The 21411-nt window shown below is 41.1% G+C and overlaps 2 protein-coding genes across 4 annotated transcripts in view; one reads left to right on the top strand and one right to left on the bottom strand.

Moving 5' to 3' along the window:
• Positions 1-5827, bottom strand: part of BRCA1 (BRCA1 DNA repair associated) — a 63671-nt gene extending 57844 nt beyond the window's left edge. Inside the window, 1 exon segment of the mRNA NM_001013416.1 lies at positions 5748-5827. Coding sequence (NP_001013434.1) covers positions 5748-5827 — 80 coding nt within the window.
• A 1337-nt stretch (positions 5828-7164) lies between these two features.
• NBR1 (NBR1 autophagy cargo receptor) overlaps positions 7165-21411 on the top strand; it is a 32716-nt gene continuing 18469 nt past the window's right edge. Inside the window, exons 1-6 of one of the 3 annotated variants that reach the window (XM_038547202.1) lie at positions 7165-7639; positions 12096-12206; positions 15423-15485; positions 16185-16203; positions 17449-17471; positions 20680-20871. In XM_038547202.1, coding sequence (XP_038403130.1) covers positions 12105-12206; positions 15423-15485; positions 16185-16203; positions 17449-17471; positions 20680-20871 — 399 coding nt within the window. In that variant the 5' untranslated portion in view covers positions 7165-7639; positions 12096-12104. Of the gene's footprint in view, positions 7640-7837; positions 7996-12095; positions 12207-15422; positions 15486-16184; positions 16204-17448; positions 17472-20679; positions 20872-21411 lie in introns of those variants that run through there. The other 2 variants (XM_038547204.1, XM_038547203.1) reach the window with 2 other exon arrangements.

The following is a 21411-nucleotide window of genomic DNA, read 5'->3' as shown; positions in this document are numbered from 1 at the left end:
AGATTATTTCATTTGCTAATAGAACAAGGGTTTATTGGCCAGTTACTATATGCAAGTACTGTTCCTGGAGATGTAGGTACAACAAAACAAAGCCTGTCCTCATAGATCTTCCATTCTAGTTGCAGTAAGACAGTTAACGGAGAATTAAATGAGAACATATGGGAATAAGAGCTAAGGATAAAAATAAAGCCCAGTAACAGGGATGGGAACTGCTGTGTGTATGTGGAGGGGGGTTGTATACAGATTAGCCAGAAAAGGCCTCACTAAGAAGGTGACATTCGCAGACAGTTGCATGTGAGGAAACACACTGCGCAACAATTGGGGAGAATTACATTCCAGCAGAGGGAGCAGAGAGGGCAGACTCTGAGTAGGACCCTGTCTGGTGTTTCTGAAGGTCAGCGAGCAAGCTGTGGGGTAAGCACTAGTGGAAGAGGTCAGACAGGCAGGTAGGAACCTATAGTTCATCTTAAGTCTTCATCTTTCATTCTGAATAAGAGCTTCAGCAATAGCATTTTGGTACAGTCCTGCCAGGATATCAAAGAACAAGCAACCTGTGTGTGGCAGGAATGCGGGTCTTTTCATTATGTGTTTCACTTTTTAGAAAAGGAGTACAAGAAAAGATGGGGGACAATAGCCTTGTTGTGAAAGGTTTGGTAACACAACTCTTGTGATCCCAGAGCTTCTGACGCAGCACAGGTAACCAAGACGAAAATACCACATTAAGTCAGAAGGCTAGGTTTCTACTACCAGTTCTCTTTTTTTAACTGAATGATCTCAGGCCAAGCCCTCAACCTGAACCTAGGGTTCCTTCTCTGTCACCCATTCTACCAGTCTCTTCGGGTTATTGTCAGAATAAAAGTAAATGCTACTTGGGAAAATGTTCACAATCTGAGATGCTCTGTACCAATGTGAGAATTATTAATCCAGACCTAATGTGATTTTAAAAAGAAAAACCACCGACAAAAGAGAACTCTGATTTGCTACTAAATCACTATTCCTCAGATAAGCTACATATCAAACAAATTCTCAGTAAAGGCGAAATTGGATTCAGCTATGATACCAGATGGCTTTCATTCTCACCACTGACTCAACTCTGAAATAATTATGTTTCAGTATGGTAATTATAAGCCAAGCTATACAAACATTCTGTAAACATAAATTTTAAGAAGATGAAAACTTCAATATGTGAAAAGGTAAGGACTGTTGAAAAAAAAACTTGAGGAAATGAGAATGAAAAGAAAAAGGTCCTCTTCTAGATCCTGATGAAAGTAAATGTTTACTATGAAAGTCATTCAAATATTTTAAACATTTTTCATGTCAGGCAATATTTTAAACTTACCGCGTATTTGCATTTTGGGTTTCCAACATGGGTAAGTGACTGGAAAGAGAAACTGGGTTAGGTACTCACCAGGATACACATTTTAGCAAACTCTTCTGAAAGTCAAAAGTCTTATATAATCATGTGTAAAAAGTTAGAAAGAACTACCAATAATCAGAAATAAACACCAATGGTAATTTAGTTAGAGGCCAGCAGAAGGTATTTTAGCTGGAAAGACCTCAAAGAAGCGGAAAGCCTACCCTCTAGCTATCGTAACACTCTTTCTGGGCAGGGTTTTTTTGTTTTGTTTTGTTTTAATTAATTAATTTGAGAGAGAGAGGAGCCCAGCAGGGGGAGGGGCAGAGGAAGAGGGAGAGGGAGAAGCAGACTCCCTGCTGAGCACAGAGCAGACACGGGGATCATTCCTAGGACCCTGAGACCATGACCAGAGCAGAGGTCAGATGATCAACCTACTGAGCCACCCAGGCGACCCAAGGGGACTGTTAAGCAAATAAACAAAAAGTAGACTAGGTGTAATTTCCATCCTAGAACTTTCCATTTGAACAAGTTTAAGGTTTAACAACAATAGAATGAAAAGTTTTAGGTTAGGAATGCCTGGATGGTTTATTTTATTATTTTTTTTAAAGATTTTATTTATTTATTCATGATAGTCACAGAGAGAGAGAGAGAGAGCAAGCGAGAGAGAGAGAGGCAGAGACATAGGCAGAGGGAGAAGCAGCCTCCATACAGGGAGCCCGACGTTGGATTCGATCCCGGGTCTCCAGGATCGCACCCTGGGCCAAAGGCAGGCGCCAAACCGCTGCGCCACCCAGGGATCCCCTGCCTGGTTTAGCAGTTAAGTGCCTCCCTTTGGCCCAGGGCATGATCTGGAGTCTCAGGATTGAGTCCCACAATGGGCTCCCTGCAAGGAGCCTGCTTCTCCCTCTGCCTATGTCTCTGCCTCTCTATCTCTAATGAATAAACAAAATCTTTAAAAAAAAATTTTTTAAAGAAAAGTTTTAGTTTAAAAGTCTAAGTCTTTGTTGACATAAAATAGATTTTTAAAAATGAGCTGGAAAACACAATAGCTAACTGAAAATGAAAATTTAGCATTAACTTTCATTCTTGCATCTGTACTTTTTATGTATCTGGGTTTTTTTTTTTTTTTTTTTTTTATTTATTTATGATAGTCACACAGAGAGAGAGAGAGAGAGAGAGAGAGAGGCAGAGACACAGGCAGAGGGAGAAGCAGACTCCATGCACCGGGAGCCCGACGTGGGATTCGACACACACAGAGAGAGAGAGAGAGAGAGAGAGGCAGAGACACAGGCAGAGGGAGAAGCAGACTCCATGCACCGGGAGCCCGACGTGGGATTCGATCCCGGGTATCCAGGATCACGCCCTAGGCCAAAGGCAGGCGCTAAACCGCTGCGCCACCCAGGGATCCCCTGTATCTGGGTTTTTTAACTGATGGTTTAATTTGCCAGAATGAGAAAGAACATTATGCTTTTATGACTGAGTCTCATGGAAACGTAAAATAAATGGACCCCAATGCCACACTATTGAGGACTTTTTGATCACTCTTTGTAATCATCATGAGTTAAGTTTTATGCTTTTTCTAAAGCAATTTTTTTCCAGTTGTCATTTCCTGCTTCTCTGGCTCTGATGATTCATAAAGTAAGCTATAAATCTCCTTTAGCTCTTGTTTTTATTTAGCTGAAATGTTGAGGGATAAGGGAAAGGAGGGTTACTTATAAATCGTGTATCTCTGGAAACACAACTTGTATTTTCTTTAATCTTATTTACTTGACTCCAAATATGACAACTTTGAAGTACAAAGAGAAATATACTTGAAGTTACTCTCCTTTATTGAATGTAAGGGGCAATAGGTGCAGCTTTCCAATTTATTTTTTGAATATCACCCACCACCAACCATCACCATACTAAAAAACATTAAACTATCAAAGAACCAATTTAGCTTATTATTTTATACCTTTGACAAACGTTTAGTGAGTGGCTACTATGTCCCGGGTGCACTATTCTAAGGAGACAGAAGTAAACAAAACAAACCCCTGCCTTCATGGAATTTAAGTCCTATAAGGGTAAAAAGAAGAATAAATTTTACAGAATGTTAGATAAAAGCTATGCGGGGGTGCGGGAGAGGGGACAGGAAGGGGAAATAAAGAGTGTGTTGGGTGTAATGGTGTTGCCATTGTCATTTTAAATAGGGTTGTCTGGAAATGCCTCTTTTAAAAGGTGGTATTTTAATTAAGATCTGTAAGCCATGCAATTATCAGGGGCAGAACTTTTCAGACAGAGGGAACAACAAGCATAAAAGCTCAGGCAGGAGAGTATGTTTTATGTTGAAGAGTTAAGAGGCCAGAATGACCATGAGTGCCTGAATGGCTCAATCAGTTAAGTATCCAACTCTTGATTTCTGCTCAGGTCTTGATCTTAGGGTTGTGAGTTCAAGCCCCACATTGGGCTGGGTGTGGAGCCTACTTAAACAACAAAAACAAAAACAAAAAAACCCAAGAGGCCAGACTGACCAGAGTAAAAGGAATAAGATAGAAAAGCGTAGACAACAATTTTTCTAAGGTTCCTTTAGGGCTTTTCACCAAGACACTCTGAGGTATTGTAGATTTAGCAAATGCTATAGATATCATCTCCTGACTGCTTGGAGTTCATAACCTTTGTTGAGCCATAGACTCCCTTTGGCAGCTGATGAAGCCCATGAATATCCTTCTCAGAGTAATGCTTTTAAATGAGTAAAATAAAAAATATAAAATTATACAAGAAACTAATTATAGCGAAATAAAGTTCTAGCCATAGGCCTCCAAAGGTCACAGAGGGTCAGCAATTAAAAGCTCCTGAATACACACAAGAGAACTTCCTGGAGTGATAGAAATATTCTATATCTTGACTGCATTACCCAGATATATACACTTTGTCAAACCTCATTGACTTGCACACTCAAGATCTCTGCATTTCACTGTATGTAAATTATGCCTCAACTCAAAAAGAAGCCTTTGATGATTTGCAGTATTCTGTTTTGTTTTGTTTTTTTAAGATTTTATTTTTAGGGGCTAGTTCAATCAAAGACCCACCCACTCACAAGCACAAATCATTTGTGATTTTACTTTGCTATTATTAACTATGCCCATTCTAAGTGATTGAGTTGTTTTTAGAGGCTGGATGAAAAGGTCAAGTGCGGGACTCCTGGGTGGCTCAGTGGTTGAGGTCTGCTTTGGCTTAGGGCAAGATCCTGGGGTCCTGGGATTGAATCCTGCATCAGGCTCCCCACAGGGAGCCTGCTTCTTCTCCCTCTGCCTATGTCTCTCATGAACAAATAAAAATAAAAATAAAAAATTAAGATTGTATTTATTTATTCATGAGAGACAGAGAGAGAGAGAGAGAGAGAGAGAGAAAGAGAGGCAGAGGGAGAAGCAGGCTCCATGCAGTGAGCCCGATGTGGGACTCGATCCTGGGTCCCCAGGATCACACCCTGGACTGAAGGTGGCACTAAACCACTGAGCCACCTGGGCTGCCCAAAATTTTAAAAATAGGGAAGGGAATGGAATGGAATGGAAGGGAAGGGAAGGGAAGGGAAGGGAAGGGAAGGGAAGGGAAGGAAAAAGGAAGGGAAGGGAAGGAGAAGGGAAGGGAAGGAAGGGAAGGGGAAGGGAAGGGAAGGGAAGGGAAGGGGAAGGGGAAGGGGAAGGGAAGGGAAGGAAAAAGGAAGGGCGGGATCCCTGGGTGGCGCAGCGGTTTGGCGCCTGCCTTTGGCCCGGGGTGTGATCCTGGAGACCCGGGATCGAATCCCACGTCGGGCTCCCGGTGCATGGAGCCTGCTTCTCCCTCTGCCTGTGTCTCTGCCTCTCTCTCTCTCTCTCTGTGACTATCATGAATAAATAAATAAAATCTTTAAAAAAAAAAAAAAAAAGGAAAAGGAAGGGAAGGGAAGGAGAAGGGAAGGGAAGGGGAAGGAGAAGGGAAGGAAAAAGGAAAGGAAAGGAAAAAAGAAAGAAAAGAAAAGAAAGAAAAAAGAAAAGAAAAGAAAAGAAAAGAAAAGAAAAGAAAAGAAAAGAAGAAAAGAAAAGAAAAGGCCAAGTGCCACTTACTCCAAACCAGATCTCTGCCCCAAAGTAGAATCGATCAAGACAATCTGTAAGCAAAGAAAGATAGGAAAGGAAAGATGGGGGGCTGAATAAGTTAAGGGAGTAAAAAGGGAAGAGGCAGAGTGGAGAAAAAGAGTAATATCCTGGATTTCCAAAGCTCCTGAGTTAAGAAAAACAACTTTAATAGTCTAATCTTCATAGATATTACAATTTTTTCTCCTTAATATATGCAAGGTCAATTCTACTTATTTGCATAGGATATAATCAAGTAGGGAAGGATCTTAAAGTAATAAACTCTTCTGTCTACTTACCATATTGGACACTCTAAGATTTTCTGCATAGCATTAAGAACATTTTGTACTTCTTCAACACGATCCGCAGATAAATCCATTTTTTCCTGTTCCAATGAATTTTAAAGCATAAGCTTAAATATCTATGTGTATATTTGCATGCCTACACACACATCACTTCAAAAGGTTTATAAGAACAGCCTAGTTTCATTAGATGTCATTTTTAAATAAGAAATGTAAGATTGGAGTACTTTAAAATTATACCAAGCACAGAATTAATGACAAAATTTCATTTCTTTTACTTTGAAATGTAATTTTTTTTGTAATTAAGACCATTTAAATTCCCTCCCTCGCCCCCACCGCCCACATAAAGCCTGCAAACCACTTCCTTTTGGTCTTTTCCTCTCTCCAAGAAAAAGAAAGCCACGGTGGGGTGACTAGGTGAGTAAAGGTAGTCTCATCTTTCTCCAATCATCCTGGCTTTTTTCTTTTTCTTGCTGAAAACCAAACTCAACAAAAACAAAACCAACTCCAACCAACGCTCCCCACCTCTGCCCTTCCCCAGTGTTTCCCACTGGTCTGCATTCATCTCAGGATCCTCTTTCGGCCCGTCCACGCCAGTAGCATCTGTGACTACCGACACCCCTCTACTTTCTTCTTGTCCCTTCTCAGAAGCGCGTATGAAGCCAGTTCTTTCTTAAGGACTCTCCCTCCCACAAAATCCAGCCTACTCTTATTCTCAGACATATCCCTGCCCTTTCCTTCCTCAAGATCTCCATCTCACATATACCAGCCTGTCATTTTATACTATGATGTTACCCTCAGGATACATTCCAGTTCTTGCCATTAGGATTCCCCCTCGGACACACCCTGCCCCCCTTGCCTTATCCTCAGTGCCTCCCCTGCTCAGGGACCCACAAAGTGCCCCTGTCCCCGCGATTTCCCCAGACTCAACGTCTTGGGCTTCTCAGGCTCCACCCTCTGCCTGTCCTTGCCAGGTAATACCCATCTTGTTCTCCCACACTCCACACCTGTTTCCTGCCCTCGGAGCACCCCGTGGGTCCTCTCCCTTCCTGTGGAGTCTCTCACCTTCACCCAGAGCGAAGCGTCCGGGTTTCCCAGGCCCAGAGGCCCAGTTCTATGAAAAACCCCCGGACTGCCCTCACTCAAGAAAGCCTTAGCGAGCTCGCGCCGCGCAGTCGCACTTTCAATTTGCCTGTAATTCCCGCGCTTTCCTGTTGCCACGGAAACTGGCCGCAGCCACTCAGCAAGAGCCTCTCAGAATCAGAGATCGAAACACGTTGCGGAAGGGCGGAGCAGAAAGAGCCGAGAGTCTCTCCGGGCTCTCGATTGGTCATCAATTCTTTCCCTGAGTAACGTAATTAGAAAGAGACGGAAGAGAAAGAATCTTTCCCAAGTTTTCTATTAGGCCCCTGCCCCCTCACCTTGGGTTTCCACTCTGGGCTTATCACGTCACAGAGATGGCTGGAATCACTGCCTGAGGCCCGAATATGAGCGCAAGATAGTGCCTGAGACAGTCGCAAAAAGGGGCCCTGTTCCCTCACCATTTCCGCCGCAATGGAAGGCTCTAGTTTAGGTAAATAAAAGAATTGTGTGGGGAAAAACTACGATTTCCAGCATGCATTGCGGATCGAAAGGCCTTCGCCACGGTGTTCCTGGGAAACTGTAGTCTTTTGGAGAGGCGCTTGCGACAGCGGAAGCGGGCGCGATTCTCACGGCAAGCCAGTAGATAGCTTGAAGAACTGCGTGCGCTTACGCACGTCAACAGATATGGATTGGAGTGTTAGGTTTTCGTATCTTGAGAGCGGCGAATAGGCTAAAGAACTTACAAGTCCCAGAAGGACTACAATTCCCATATAGCCACGCGAGTCTCGGGCACGGAGTCCACTAAGGTCAGTGACCTGAGGGAATGCGGTGGGCGCCGATTTTACCTGGGAAGGGGAAATGGGCTCTGGCTCATGACTGCGCACTCGTAGTTCCGCCCCTCTGCCTCAATGTTTGTTGTTGTTGTGCTGTTCTGGCAGCTCTTGCCCCACCCCTGCCACGCAGGCTCGACCAATCAGTGGGATGGTAGTGTTGAGGGACAATTGGTAAGAGCCAATCACCTTGTCGGAAACTCAGAAACTGGGGACTAGGCCCTTATTTCTGTCCGCCATGTTAGATTCGCCCCGCAGGGATAGCAGCAGAGCTGGCAGCGAACGGTTCTTGCATTGGCCTCCGGCAGGCGCCCCCCGGGGGCGGGGAGCTGGTAAGGAAGCAGCTGCGGTTACGGAGGGGTGGGAACACATTCCCATTGAGACGGTTGGGGAAGCTTAAAGAAGGAATCCTGCAAAAAAGGGACTTTTTCCGTGTCTGGGGGCAGCCAGTCTTGTCAGTGACCAGATGAGAGAGCCGTTCGGGCCGAGTGGCCGAGGGAGCGGACACTGCCAGAAGGATGAGGGTCCGTGGCTCAGAACGCTCGGCATCTGCTGATGGAAGACCGAGACTCCCTAGCAAAAAGGGGGCCCAGGCAAAAAAATGAGAGAGTCCTCAGAGGGTGGTGACACTGTTTTGGGGACGAGGAGTGCTTGGAAACATTAACTGGAAGACTAGGATAAAATCTGCAAGAAAAAAAAAATGACATTGTCACACAGCCTCCCAGTCCCATCCCCCTCTGCTTGTTGAGAATCTCATAAAAAAAAAAAAAAAAAAGTCTCCTTAGGGATCTCTGGTATTGGAAAGACACCGTTTTTGTTTTTTGTCTAACACCCGGCTATTAGTCACATATTTTAACCCCCGGATAGCTTGTCAGGCCTTCGGCAGAGAGAGTAACCAAAGCTCGGGTTCCCAGGTCTGCTTCATTAACGGGATTTCTGGCATCCTGAAAAACCGATGTAGAGGAAAAACTGACATGTGCCAAGTAGAGGTGAGCCAGTGGCGTGAACTTACAATAATGGCAGTTTTGAAAGCCGAAGGCCTTGGTCCCAGCCACCTGACTTTACTGGCTTTAAACCTACAAGGACAGATGGTGCTAACCGTAGCTTTGGTATTTCTACAAGTTCAAGATTAATGCTCTTGCTGAAAGAATTTTCACATAAAAGCCAAAAAGAAATAGGCAATTCTTTATGAAGACCTGGATGTGATCCAGCTTAGCTAGAGTCCCCCACTTCCTGTTTTCTCTCATTAGCTTACCAGCTGGATGAGCTCCAAGGCATCTAAACTAATTTTAATTGTGTAATTTGAGAAAAGGGGAGTTAGATTAGTTTCCTTCCTTCTGGACTCTCAAAAGTGTGGAAGTGTTTCTCAGAAGTTGAAAAGTGAGAATGTGTTTCAGAATACCCACTTTTTGGCTGACTGAATCAATTACTTCATTTCCCTAATATTTTTTGCCCAAGAATCTGGGGAGTTGACAAAATCTGTCCAAATTTTAAGAACCGGAAGAATTGCATTCTATATGAATGAATACTAGATGACGGCAGATTAGTGCTAGAAACTGGTCATTCTTTTGGTAGTGAACTTGGCTCTAGGTTTTAAAAGACAAAGAATGAAAAAACTGGAGGGTAATTGTTTGGAATCAAAAAAATCCCAGATCCTCAGAGTTCAATGTCCTTTTTTTTTTAACTTTTTCCTTTTTTTTTTTTTTTTCCAATGTCCTTTTTAAGGACAATCTCAATTTTATTGTTCCACACAGGCCGGTGCATATGGCTTCTAAAGACTGATTTATTGTAATAATTTTTATATTTGAGTAACATTTTCAAAGAACTAGGTTTTAAAAGACAAAGAATGGAAAAATTTGAAGGGTAATTGTTTTGGGATTTAAAAAATCCCTGATCCAGAATCCCGGAGTGGCTCAGAGGTTTAGCGCCTGCCTTCAGCCCAGGGCATGATCCTGGAGATCCAGGATCGAGTCCCACATCAGGTTTCCTGCATGGAGCCTGCTTCTCCCTCTGCCTGTGTCTCTGCCTCTCTCTGTGTGTCTCTCATGAATAAATAAATAAAATCTTAAAAAAAAAAATCCCTGATCCTCAGAGAGTTCAATGTCCTTTTTAAGTGCATTTGGCTTCTAAAGACTGGTTTATTGTAATGATTTTTATATTTGAGTAACATTTTCAGAGAACTTGGGCACATGTTTTTATTTGACTCATTTTACAAATTGAGCTAAAAGTTCAGGTGTTAAATTATTTGCTCACTGTTACAGCTCTGACACATTACTAGCCATGTGTCTAGAGCCCAGCTTTTCTCAACCCTTTTGCTCCCTCCCCCATTAGGCTGCAAACTCCTGAGACTTAGTCTTGTTCATCTCCTACCCCCTGTGCCTAGAGCAGAATCTGGTTATTTGAAGAGGTTTTTTTATTTTATTCTTTTTAATTTTTTTTTTATTTATTTATGATAGTCACAGAGAGAGAGAGAGAGGCAGAGACAGGCAGAGGGAGAAGCAGGCTCCATGCACCGGGAGCCCGACGTGGGATTCGATCCCGGGTGTCCAGGATCGCGCCCTGGGCCAAAGGCATGCGCCAAACCACTGCGCCACCCAGGGATCCCCTGAAGAGGTTTTTTTTAAAGATTTGCTGATGAATGTTTAAAAGATTACCTTTTTCATTACAGCTTGGGTTTAGATTTTAACAAATGATTTTTTCATAAAGTCATAAGAACAAGCCAATCTAACGACTCATCAGTAAGTAAAACTTTTAATTAAAAACAATGAGAGGCGCCTGGCCAGCTCAGTCAGTAGAGTATGCAGCTCTTGATCTGGGGATCGTAGGTTCAAGCCCCATGTTGGGTGCAGGGACTGCTTAGAAATAAAACCTTTAAAGAAAAAAAAAACTGACCAGAGTAGACATTCAGTTACAGAATTCCTAACTTCTTAGGCATGATGATGGGATTATAGTTTTCAAAAAGTCTTGGTTTTTTTAAAGACTTAATATGCTCAATTTTATGGATGAAGTAATAGCTGTCTGTCAAAATAATCCAATAGCAAACGGGTATAGCTATAATAAGATTAGTCATTTGTTGATGATAATTATGGAAGATAGTTGATGGATCCTTAGGAGTTCATTGTATATTATTCATTCTTCTGTATATGTTTAAATTTTCCCGTAATAATTTTTTAATTAGATTACTACAGTTTGGTTAAAAAGATAACTGGGATGCCTGGGTGGCTCAGCGGTTAAGCATCTGCCTTGGCTCAGGGTGTGGTCCCTGGTCCCTGGTCCTGTCTTGGGCTCCCCACAGGAAGCCTGCTTCTCCCTCTATGTTTCCGCCTCTCTGTGTGTGTCTCTCATGAATAAATAAATAAAATCTTTAGAGAAAAAAAAAAAAAAAAACAGTTAACTACTGTCAGTCTATATTGGGGGGATTAGGTGGAGGCAATACAGATGTATAGATGAAATGAGGGTAGCCTTGAATTATTTATTGTAGTCATACGTCCATCACTCTACACTTTTATGTATGAAATTCTCCATAAAAGAAAAGAAAGTAAAACTATTTAAAAAAATGAACTTGGATGAAAGGTGTAGTTTCTTGGCTAGTGTTTTAGCCTCTAAATTGTCCAAACTGATCTAATAGGGAACCTGGGTTGCTCAGTTTAGGAAAAGGCTGCTTTCCCAAGAAAAAAATGTAGAATGTCATTTTCAAGGTATGAGATTGTAAAGTCCCTGAGGGCAGAGATCTATGGGTCTTATTCTTTGTATCCTGCTACTAGCAGATATTCAGTAATATGTATTGAATTAACTAATAATAAGTTCCATAAAATCCTAGAGGATTTTACAAATGTTAAATGATTTCTGTGAGTGTGGCCAAAATTTACAATGTCTCAGCAAAATTTACTAGTGAGATTTGGGGGTGCTTGGGTGGGTGTCCGTCTCTTGATTTCAGCTCAGGTCTTGGTCTCTAGGTCGTGGGACTGGTGGGACTCCCTGCTCAGCGGGGAGTCTGCTTCCCTCCCTCTTTCCTCCCCCACCACATTCATACTCTCTCTAAAATAAATAAATCTTTGAAAAAAAAAACACAAAATAAAAACAGATTTTGGTGGTAGCCACCGAACAGATTATAAATAGCAGAAGAGGGCAGCCCCGGTGGCGCAGCGGTTTGGCGCCGCCTGCAGCCTGGGGTGTGATCCTGGAGACCCAGGATCGAGTCCCACGTCAGGCTCCCTGCATGGAGCCTGCATCTCCCTCTCCCTCTGAATAAATAAATAAAATCTTTAAAAAAAAAAAAAAATAGCAGAAGAGCAGAGGCACTTCTTCACTGCAGTGTCTTCCTAGCCTAGGCTGTATAGATCTTCACAAGCATTTGTTGAATGGCTGTTTATGCAGTTTATAGAACTGTCTCTAATGTGTGTTCTGTCTTTCCTCCATCTCTTAACTCTAGCCCCACAGCATGGAACCACAGGTTACTCTGAATGTGACTTTTAAAAATGAAACTCAAAGCTTTCTGGTTTCCGATCCAGAAAATACAACATGGGCTGATGTTGAAGCTATGGTAAGTGTTACTTTGTTTCTCCATCCTTTAAGCCTACTTTTCCCAAAAGATAGCTGTCTTTGCCTGTGTTGTTTGATAGCTCTTATATTTACCTTTTCTAGGCCTTTTGGAAAATTACTTTTGATACGGTTTCAGTATTCATATAGGAAAAATGCACCACCACTATCACCTCCCTCCAGGGCACAAATTCCTTAATTTGCAGCTGGGACTTAGGAAAGCTGTTAATTTTAGAAACAGTGTGAGAAATGAATTGGTGTGGGCCCCACCCTAATCAGCCCCAGAAAAATGTTCTCCTGCCTGAGAGCAGTTGTGTTTCTGTGGTTTGTGAATCACCCAGGGTATGATTTATGTTTTGCAAGCTGATCATTTTTTATTGCTAGGTCAGAGGTCAAGTACCTGAATGTTTTGCAGTGGGGTGCCTGGGTGGTTCAGTTGGTTAAGCATCTTAGCTTAGGTCTTGTGATGTCACGCTGGACTTGGATCCTACTTAAAAACAACAACAACAACAACAACAACAACAACAAAAAACCTTGAGCAGAAAAAGAACTACAGGTGCTTAGCAGCTCATCTGTTTTGTGTTGTTGTCAATGCCTTTCCTCCTCTTGGTTTGCCCTTTGTACTCTTCTATTTTTGTTTGGTTTGCAGTAGAGTGAATGTTTTACTTCCTGTGTAACTGTGTTTATCCATCAAAACCTTTTGGTAAAAGCCTGCTTTTATTTGGTTATGTGGAATGATAACTAAAAAGGAAAAAAAAATGATGAGGAAACGTCACAAGATGATCTGATCTAGTTCTGTCTTCCAGCAAATATTTCTTTATATTGTTGTAAATAGGTGATTATCCAGAAAGTTTGGCCTCTTTGTCAAATGACCTGAATATCAAACACAGTTCTTTTTCTAGTAGTTAGATTAACTGATAGTTTGCCTTCTTTATTGTAAATTTTATTTTTTTATTTTTTTTTTCTTTATTGTAAATTTTAAATTATGAAGGGGTAATACATGCCCATTATAAGAAGTAAGACAATCCAAACATATATAAAGAAAAAGTTACTATTCCTCTACTCCTTCCTCCTTTTCATCCACTGTTCCCACATCTCTGGGGTAACCAGTGCTAACAGCCCTGTGTAATACGTAGGCACACAGATTTCGTCCTAGGATCATACTATAAACATAATTGTGTACCTTATTTTTCCCCGAACAGTATATTATATACAGTTCTCAATCAATAGATAAGGATCTGAGCTCATCTTTTTTTTTCTTTTAAGATTTATTTATAGGACAGGAACAAGAGCACACAGATGGACAGAGGGAGAGGGAGAAGCTGACTCCCTGCTCAGGGCGGAGCTCAATCCCAGGACCCTGGGACCATGACCTGAGCTGAAGGCTGACACCGACTGAGTCACCCAGGCGTGCCCCCCCCACACACACATACACTCCAGCTCATCCTTTTTATTTTATTTTTTTAAGACTTTATTTATTTATGAGAGAGAGAGAGAGAGAGGCAGAGACAACAGGCAGAGGGAGAAGCAGGCTCCATGCAGGGAGCCCAGCAAGGGACTCGATCCCCTGTCTCCAGGATCACACCCTGGGCTGCAGGCGGCACTAAACTGCTGTGCCACGGGGGCTGCCCAGCTCATCCTTTTTAAAATTATGGATTAGGGGCAGCCCCGGTGGCTCAGCGGTTTAGCGTTGCCTTCAGCCCAGGGCATGATCCTGGAGACCTGGCATGATCTTGGAGACCTGGGATCAAGTCCCACATCAGGCTCCCTGCATGGAGCCTGCTTCTCCCTCTGCCTGTGTCTCTGCCTCTCTCTGTCTCTGTCTGTGCCTCTCATGAATAAATAAATAAAATCTTAAAAAAAATAATAATAATAATAATAAAGCTATGGATTATCCACAGTATTTTGATGTTGTCATACCATAATTTAACCATTTCTTACTTAAAAATTTTTTTTTAATTGAGGTATAACTGCCCTATAACTTTATATAGGTTTCAGGTGTATAGCATAACAATTCTATATTTGTATATTTTCCAAAATGATCATAAGTCTAGGAAACATCTGTCACCATATGTAGTTACCATTTTTTTCTTGTGATGAGAACTTTTAAGATCTACTCTCTCAGCAACTTTCAACTGTACAGCACAGTATTAACTGTATTCACCATGCTGTACATTACATCCCCAGGACTTACTTATTTTATAACTGAAGTTTGTACCCTTTTGAGACATTTACCTGTTTCACCCACCTCCCACACCCTCTCTCTGGTAACCAGTAATGTGTTGTCTGTATCTATAAGTTCATTATTGTTATTTCACTTACTCAGTGCCTTCAAGGTCAAAAGGGTTTTGTTGTTGTTGTTGTTTTGCTTTTGACCACTGTAAGTAGACTATAAGAGAGGTCTCCTTGTCTATATAACCTATGCACTGTTCTGTAGGATGAAGTTGCCAAAGAAACATTAATGAGTCACAATGCACATATTTTTAAATTATAATAGATCCTGCCAGGTGCTTTGCAGAACAATTGTAGCACCTCATAGAAATGTATGACAAGAAGCCCCTGGGTGGCTCAGTTCATTGAGAGTCTGCCTTCAGCTCAGGTCATGATCCCAGGGTCCTGGGATCAATCCCTGCATCTGGGCTCACTGCTCTTGCAGGGAGTCTGCTTCTTCCTCTCCCTCTGCTCCTCCCCCTGCTCATGCTCGTCACTCACTCTCATAAATAAATGAATGACTAAATAAATAAAATCTTAAAGAAGAGAAAGAAATTATGACAATGCCCTGAATTTTTGACAACATTGGATGTTATGGCTTTAAAATTTCTTTACCATTCTGTTGAGATGGCATCTCATTGTTTAAATTTGCATTTTTCTACCTACCGTTAAGGTTGTTGAATGTCTTTAAATATATTTTTTCTGATTTCTCTTGTATGAAATCTCTATACATTTTTGTCCACTTTACCTGGGTTGTTAATCTTAACGATTAGCAGTTTTGCAGATGGTCTTTGCGTATTATAGATAATGGGCCTTTGTTATGAGTTGTAAATATTTTTCCTCGTCTATTCTTTGTCTTTTGACTTTGTACATAGTTTTCTTCTTTTATGCCATTTAAATGTTTAATTTTTATGTAATAGGCCCATCTTTTCTTTTATGACTTCTGAGTTTCTGTTATAACCTGCCTTTTTGATATCTTGATCATATAGGATGTACATTTCATTTGCAGGTAAAAGTTTCATTTGATCTGACCACTATTCAAATAAAATACCTGGATGAGGAAAATGAAGAGGTAAAGTATATGATGATACCCATGGCTAGTTAACCTGAATAAGGATCTTATTTCTCAAGAGTGACGGCAGATAGAAGAGTTCAGACTAGTGTTTTTCTTGTTTGTGTAGTACTTTAAATGTACTTGATAATTGATGTTCCGAGCTGACTGTGGCATGTGAAATGGAGTTGAGAAATAAGCAACATTGAGGAAGGAAATTTGAGAGATAACTTAAAACTTTATAGTGATATGGTTCAAATATATCACAAGCTGTCATTTAGCTTATAATAAGAATAATGGCAAACCTTTATTGAGTGGTTACAGCATGTCAGGCTAGCAACAATACTATGTATTAGGTATTATGTTATTAGCTGTCTTTTACCTTTGAGGAAACTGAGGCCCAGAGAGGCTAAGTAACTTGCCCAGAAGTGCAAAAGCTTGGAAATAGCAGAGTAGGGGTTCATTCCATACCTTCTGGCTCCAGAGCCCAAGCTCTTATCTGCTGTATTATGCTGCCTCTTAATATACCTGAAATAAAAGGCAGATACAGTACTTAAGCAAAAAAAGTCCTCAATTATCATTCACAGACAGTTCATGATTCTGGAAAAGCTGAACCCCAATCTGAGATTCTACACCTTATCTGTGTGAGGCTGGTCCTAGTAATAAAAATGGTCAATTATCGGGAAGTTTATAATGCACTGTTGTTTTGTCCTTTTACAGGTATCCATCAACAGTCAAGGTGAGTTCCTGAGAAGACTGCTCAGCTTTATTTATAAGCCATAGTCTGTTCATGAGCATACACATTTCCATTTACCCTCAGATCTTGCTGCAATATTTATTTTAGAGTGGAATTTAGTATACAGTAAATGGACATTGCACTCAGCCATGGGCATTAGTTACATCACAGATTTTTATTTTATATATAGATTAGTGCCTTTGATGGGAACCTAAGGACAGCTTTAACGGAAGATTCTCTTATATTAAGATGCTAATCTTCTGAAAATATGCCTCCCAGTTCAACATATACAACTCCATTCTGGTGTTGCCTGTGTCCCTGACTTCGTATATATGTTAATGTCAACTTATGAACATGCAAAGTGGTATTCTAGAACTTTTTTATAAGATGGTTGTCAGAGCTTGGAGCACCTTTTCCCATAAGAACAATATTCTATTTGAAGGTTAGGTTCCCAGGCTAGCCCCTCAAAAGCTTATTTTAACCAGCTTTAATGACAGTTTTTTTTTAATATATATATATATTTTTTATTGCACTTTGCTTTATTATGCTTTAAGATCCTCCTTTAAAAAAAATTTTTTTTTGAAGGTTTCTGGCAACCCTGCATCACTTTTTCCAACAGCATTTGCTCACTGTCACATTTTTGGCAATTTTCACAATATTTCATATTTTTTCGTTTTTATATATTTTATTATCTGTGATCAGTAATTATGACTTGCTAAAAGCTTAGATGATAGCATTTTTTAGCAACAAAGTTTTTTTTAATTAAGGTACATATCTTTTTTTAGATTTAATGCTATTACACACTTAATAGATTTCAAGTAATATAAGCATAATTTTTATGTGCCCTGGGAAACGAAAAAATTCGTTTTACTTTTTTGCAATACTCGCTTTATTGCGGTGGTATAGAATCAAACTTACATATGTTTGAGGTCTGTCTATATTAATACTACCTATGAACTCCCTTGTGTCCTGAGCTTCATTCACTAAACATAGTACAAGGCAGCTGGATTGAGGTTTCATAGCTGGAAGGCTCCAATAGCAGAGAGGGAAGGGACTTAAGAGGGAGAACTAATCTACAAGTAGTTTCTATTTGCAATGGGATGGGAAGGGAGTTTGTCAGCAAAAGGGTAGTAGTTGTTCATGTATAAGGATTATAAGCAAAATATTCTTAAAAGTAAGGGTTGGCTGTACTTAGAATCTTTTGGGCTGGTGAAGAAATATCACAATCTATATTCTTTGTCTTTTTAGGAGAATATGAGGAAGCACTTAAGGTAATGGTCATTTCATCTTTCAAATAATTTTAAAAATATTTATTGACTAAAACTTGAACCTGAATTCTATTAGCCATGGGGAGAAACTAATGAAATACAGCAAAATGGATTTTTAGAGAGATTGTGAGTGTAGGGCATACCACTCAGCAAAAGGCAACCCCTGATGTAAAGGTTCTTTCTAGTTACTGTTCTCTGTCATTTCTGGTCTTAGCCTCACCATCATAGCATTTAAAAATACAAAGAAGGACACCTAGGTGCTTAGTCATTTGGGTGTCTGACTCATCTCAGCTCAGGTCTTGATCTCAGAATTGTGGGTTCCAGCCCCACACTGGACTCCACACTGGGTGTGGAGCCTGCTTAAAAAAAAAAAAGTTAAAAAATAAAAATAACTGTGAAATGATGCTTTCTGATTCACATTTTTCATCTTCTTTCTTTAAAGTTTCATTATCTTTATGAACTTCTAGTCCTTGACTCAACTCTTTTCTATAATCACTTTTGGGTTAGGGAGGGAACAACAACAACAAAAATTTTTTTTTAAGGTAGGCTCCACGCCCATTGTGGAGCCCAGAGTGAGGCTTGAACTCACAAACCTGAGATCAAAATCTGAGCTGAGATCAAAAGTTGGTCAAATGCTGGGACACCTGGGTGGCTCAGCAGTTGAGTGTCTGTCTTTGACTTAGGGCATGATCTCAGATGCCTAGAATCGAGTCCCACATCGGGCTTCCTGCATGGAGCCTGCTTCTCCCTCTGCCTGTATCTGCCTCTCTCTCTGTGTCTCTCATGAATGAATGAATGAATGAATGAATGAATGAATGAATGAATAAATAAATAAATAAATAAATAAATAAATAAATAAATATCTTTTAGAAAAAAAGTCGAATGTGTAACTGAGCCACCTAGGTGCCCCAAGGCAAGATATTTCTTTAATTGGGAGTTGGATTTACTCTTTTTGTTGCCGGGTCAAGAATGCCATTGTGGGTGCCACTTGATTCAACAGTTTAACCAGTCTTGTTTTTTACTAAGAAATCCTTATTTACCAGCTAGTCTCTTCATTTTGGACATTCAGGCCCTTCCTTGGTTTCTCTTAGTTGAGATACTCATCTCTTAATAATCTCGTGCTTCACAGTTTCCTTCTTCCCCAGTTTCCATGTGGTCTTCCTATTTCCTCTTTGGTTTTTTTGTTTTGGTTTGGGTTTTTTTTTTTTTGTTTTTTTTTTTTTGGAGAGAGAATCTTAAGCAGGTTCCTCCCCCCCAGTGCAGAGCCCAACTTGGGGCTTGATCTCACGACCCCAAAATCAAGAGTTGGCTGCTTACCCAGCTGGACCACCCAGGCACCCCATCTCTTCTTTGCTTTTAAGCTGTTGTAACATGCTGTCCCCCACACACTTTCACCCTTGTCCTACTCCTGGCTTTTCTCTTTCTCTATTCTCAGAAGCTACAGTAGTTTCACTAAAAAAAAGTCTTCTACAGGCTTCCTCTCTTTCCCATAATCACTGTTTGCCTGTTTAGTCAGCAACCTCAGACCCCAGGGGGTGCCTAGGTGGCTCAGTCTGCCTTATGCTCAGATCCTGATCTCAGGGTGCTGGGATCCAGCCCTGCTGAGCACAGAGAGCCTGCCTGTCACTCTCCCTCTGCCCCTCCCTCCACCACCCTATTCACATGCATGCATGCATGCAACTCGCTCACTCTCTCTAAAAAAAAAAAAAAAAAAAAAATCTCAGACCTCTGGAATCTAGATGTTATATAAGCCTCCCTGTCTCAGGAAGCAAGATTTTTGGGGATCCCTGGGTGGCTCAGCGGTTTAGCGCCTGCCTTTGGCCCAGGGCGCGATCCTGGAGTCCCGGGATCGAGTCCCACGTCAGGCTCCCTGCATGGAGCCTGCTTCTCCCTCTGCCTGTGTCTCTGCCTCTATCTCTCTCTATCATGAATAAATAAATAAATAAATCTTTAAAAAAAAAAAGGAAGCAAGACTTTTATGGACATTTTTTTTAAGGAAATTTTCTCTTTTTTTAAATTTTTATTTATTTATGATAGTCACAGAGAGAGAGAGAGAGAGGCAGAGACACAAGCAGAGGGAGAAGCAGGCTCCATGCACCGGGAGCCCGACGTGGGATTCGATCCCGGGTCTCCAGGATCGCGCCCTGTGCCAAAGGCAGGCGCCAAACCGCTGCGCCACCCAGGGATCCCTTTATGGACATTTTTACATAGTATTTGCTATATGATACTTAAGATCCCATGTTTATATTTTGACACATTTCATTGTAGTGATTTCTTGAGCAATTTTTTTCCACAGATGTACCATACACTTTACTACCAGCTTCTTGGCTTATGGTCTAGAATAAGGGTTGGCAAACTAGCCAGTGGGCCAGCCATATGCTTTTGTAAATAAAGTTTCAGTGGAACCCAGCCATGCCGACTACATACTGTCTGTGGCTGCTTTTGTGCAGACTTGAGCAGAAACCATATGGCCTGCAAGCCTAAAATATTTACGTGACCCTTTAAGAAAATTTGCTGATCCCCATCTTAAAATAATACCTTTCAAACTTTTTGGCCATAGAATGCTATTTTTAAATGGAAGCTTAAAAGTCTGATGTGTAAAAATAGATAAAAGAACTGTTCTCCTTATCACTGGCTTACAAAGGGGGAGAGCTAAAACTGATAGACTTGACCCCTAATCTCTTTCTGGACACTGGAGAACCTTCATGGAACCTCAAATGTACTTCAAGTAGAGTTTTCAAAATAGGATTTTTAAGAAGATGCTCTTTCAAAAGAGGTAACCACTCAACCATGCTTCCCGAAATACTATTGGAAAAATAAATGCTTAGTTATAGGATATAACTTTAAGTTTCTTGGGTTCTGGTAGTCTAGGATTGATTTTTTTTTAAAGTTGGAATTCAAATCCATAAGTGGGGTCCTACATAAAAACCAGTTTAACAGAAAAGTATTAACCTAGTCAGTGAGAATATCTCACATAATAAAGTGCTATCCTAAATCTACTTTTGTGTTTTTGATAATAAAACCATTCCTAGTTAACATTTTGGGTAAAAAACAGTGGGCTATTACATGTTATATACCATGTGATTTAATAAAGGTAAATCCTGGTATTTTCAGCATAATTCACCATACCTGTTCTGTTTAAATGTCTTTGAGATTTCATTTGGGAAAGAAGAATCACACAATGTTTTTATTTCATACCATTTGCTTTCAGATGGCAGTTAAGCAGGGAAACCAACTGCAGATGCAAGTCCACGAAGGCTCCCGTGTTGATGAAGCCCCACCACCAGCTGTACCAGAAAAACGGCCAGTCTTGAGGGCAGGGAAGAAGCCACTTGCACATTATTCGTCACTAGTGAAGGTCTTAGGATCAGACATGAAGACCCCAGAGGAGCCTGCAGCACAGGTATGAAGGGAACAGGACCTGTCTCTACAATTTTTCTAGCCTTCTGTCTCATTGTCTCCGGTATAACATTTGAATTGTGCATTAAAGATTTGGGAATTATTGTTACCATCTCTGCCTGACTTTTTTTTTTTTCTTTTTTAAGATTTTATGTATTTATTCATGAGAGACCACATAGAGGCAGAGACACAGGCAGAGGGAGGAGGCTCCATGCAGGAAACCAGATGCAGGACTTGATCCCAGGATCCCGGGATCATTCCCTGAGCCAAAAACAGATGCTCAACCGCTGAGCCACCCAGGCATCCCTTTTTTATTTTTTTTAATTTATTTATTTATTAATGATAGAGTCAGAGACATAGGCAGAGGGAGAAGCAGAGCCTAGTGAGAGACTCCATCCCGGGACTCAGGGATCATGCCCTGAGCCAAAGGCAGATGCTAAACCACTGAGCCACCCAGGCATCCCTTAATTTTATTTATTTATTTGAGGGGGAGAATAGAGAGCACAAGCGGGGAGGGCCGGAGAGAGGGGCAGAGGGAGAAGCA

Source organism: Canis lupus, chromosome 9 (genome assembly GCF_011100685.1).
Source record: "Canis lupus familiaris isolate Mischka breed German Shepherd chromosome 9, alternate assembly UU_Cfam_GSD_1.0, whole genome shotgun sequence".
NCBI lineage: Eukaryota > Metazoa > Chordata > Mammalia > Carnivora > Canidae > Canis > Canis lupus.
The sequence above is the reverse complement of the archived record's forward strand: the minus strand, read 5'-3'. Positions and strand labels throughout refer to the sequence as shown.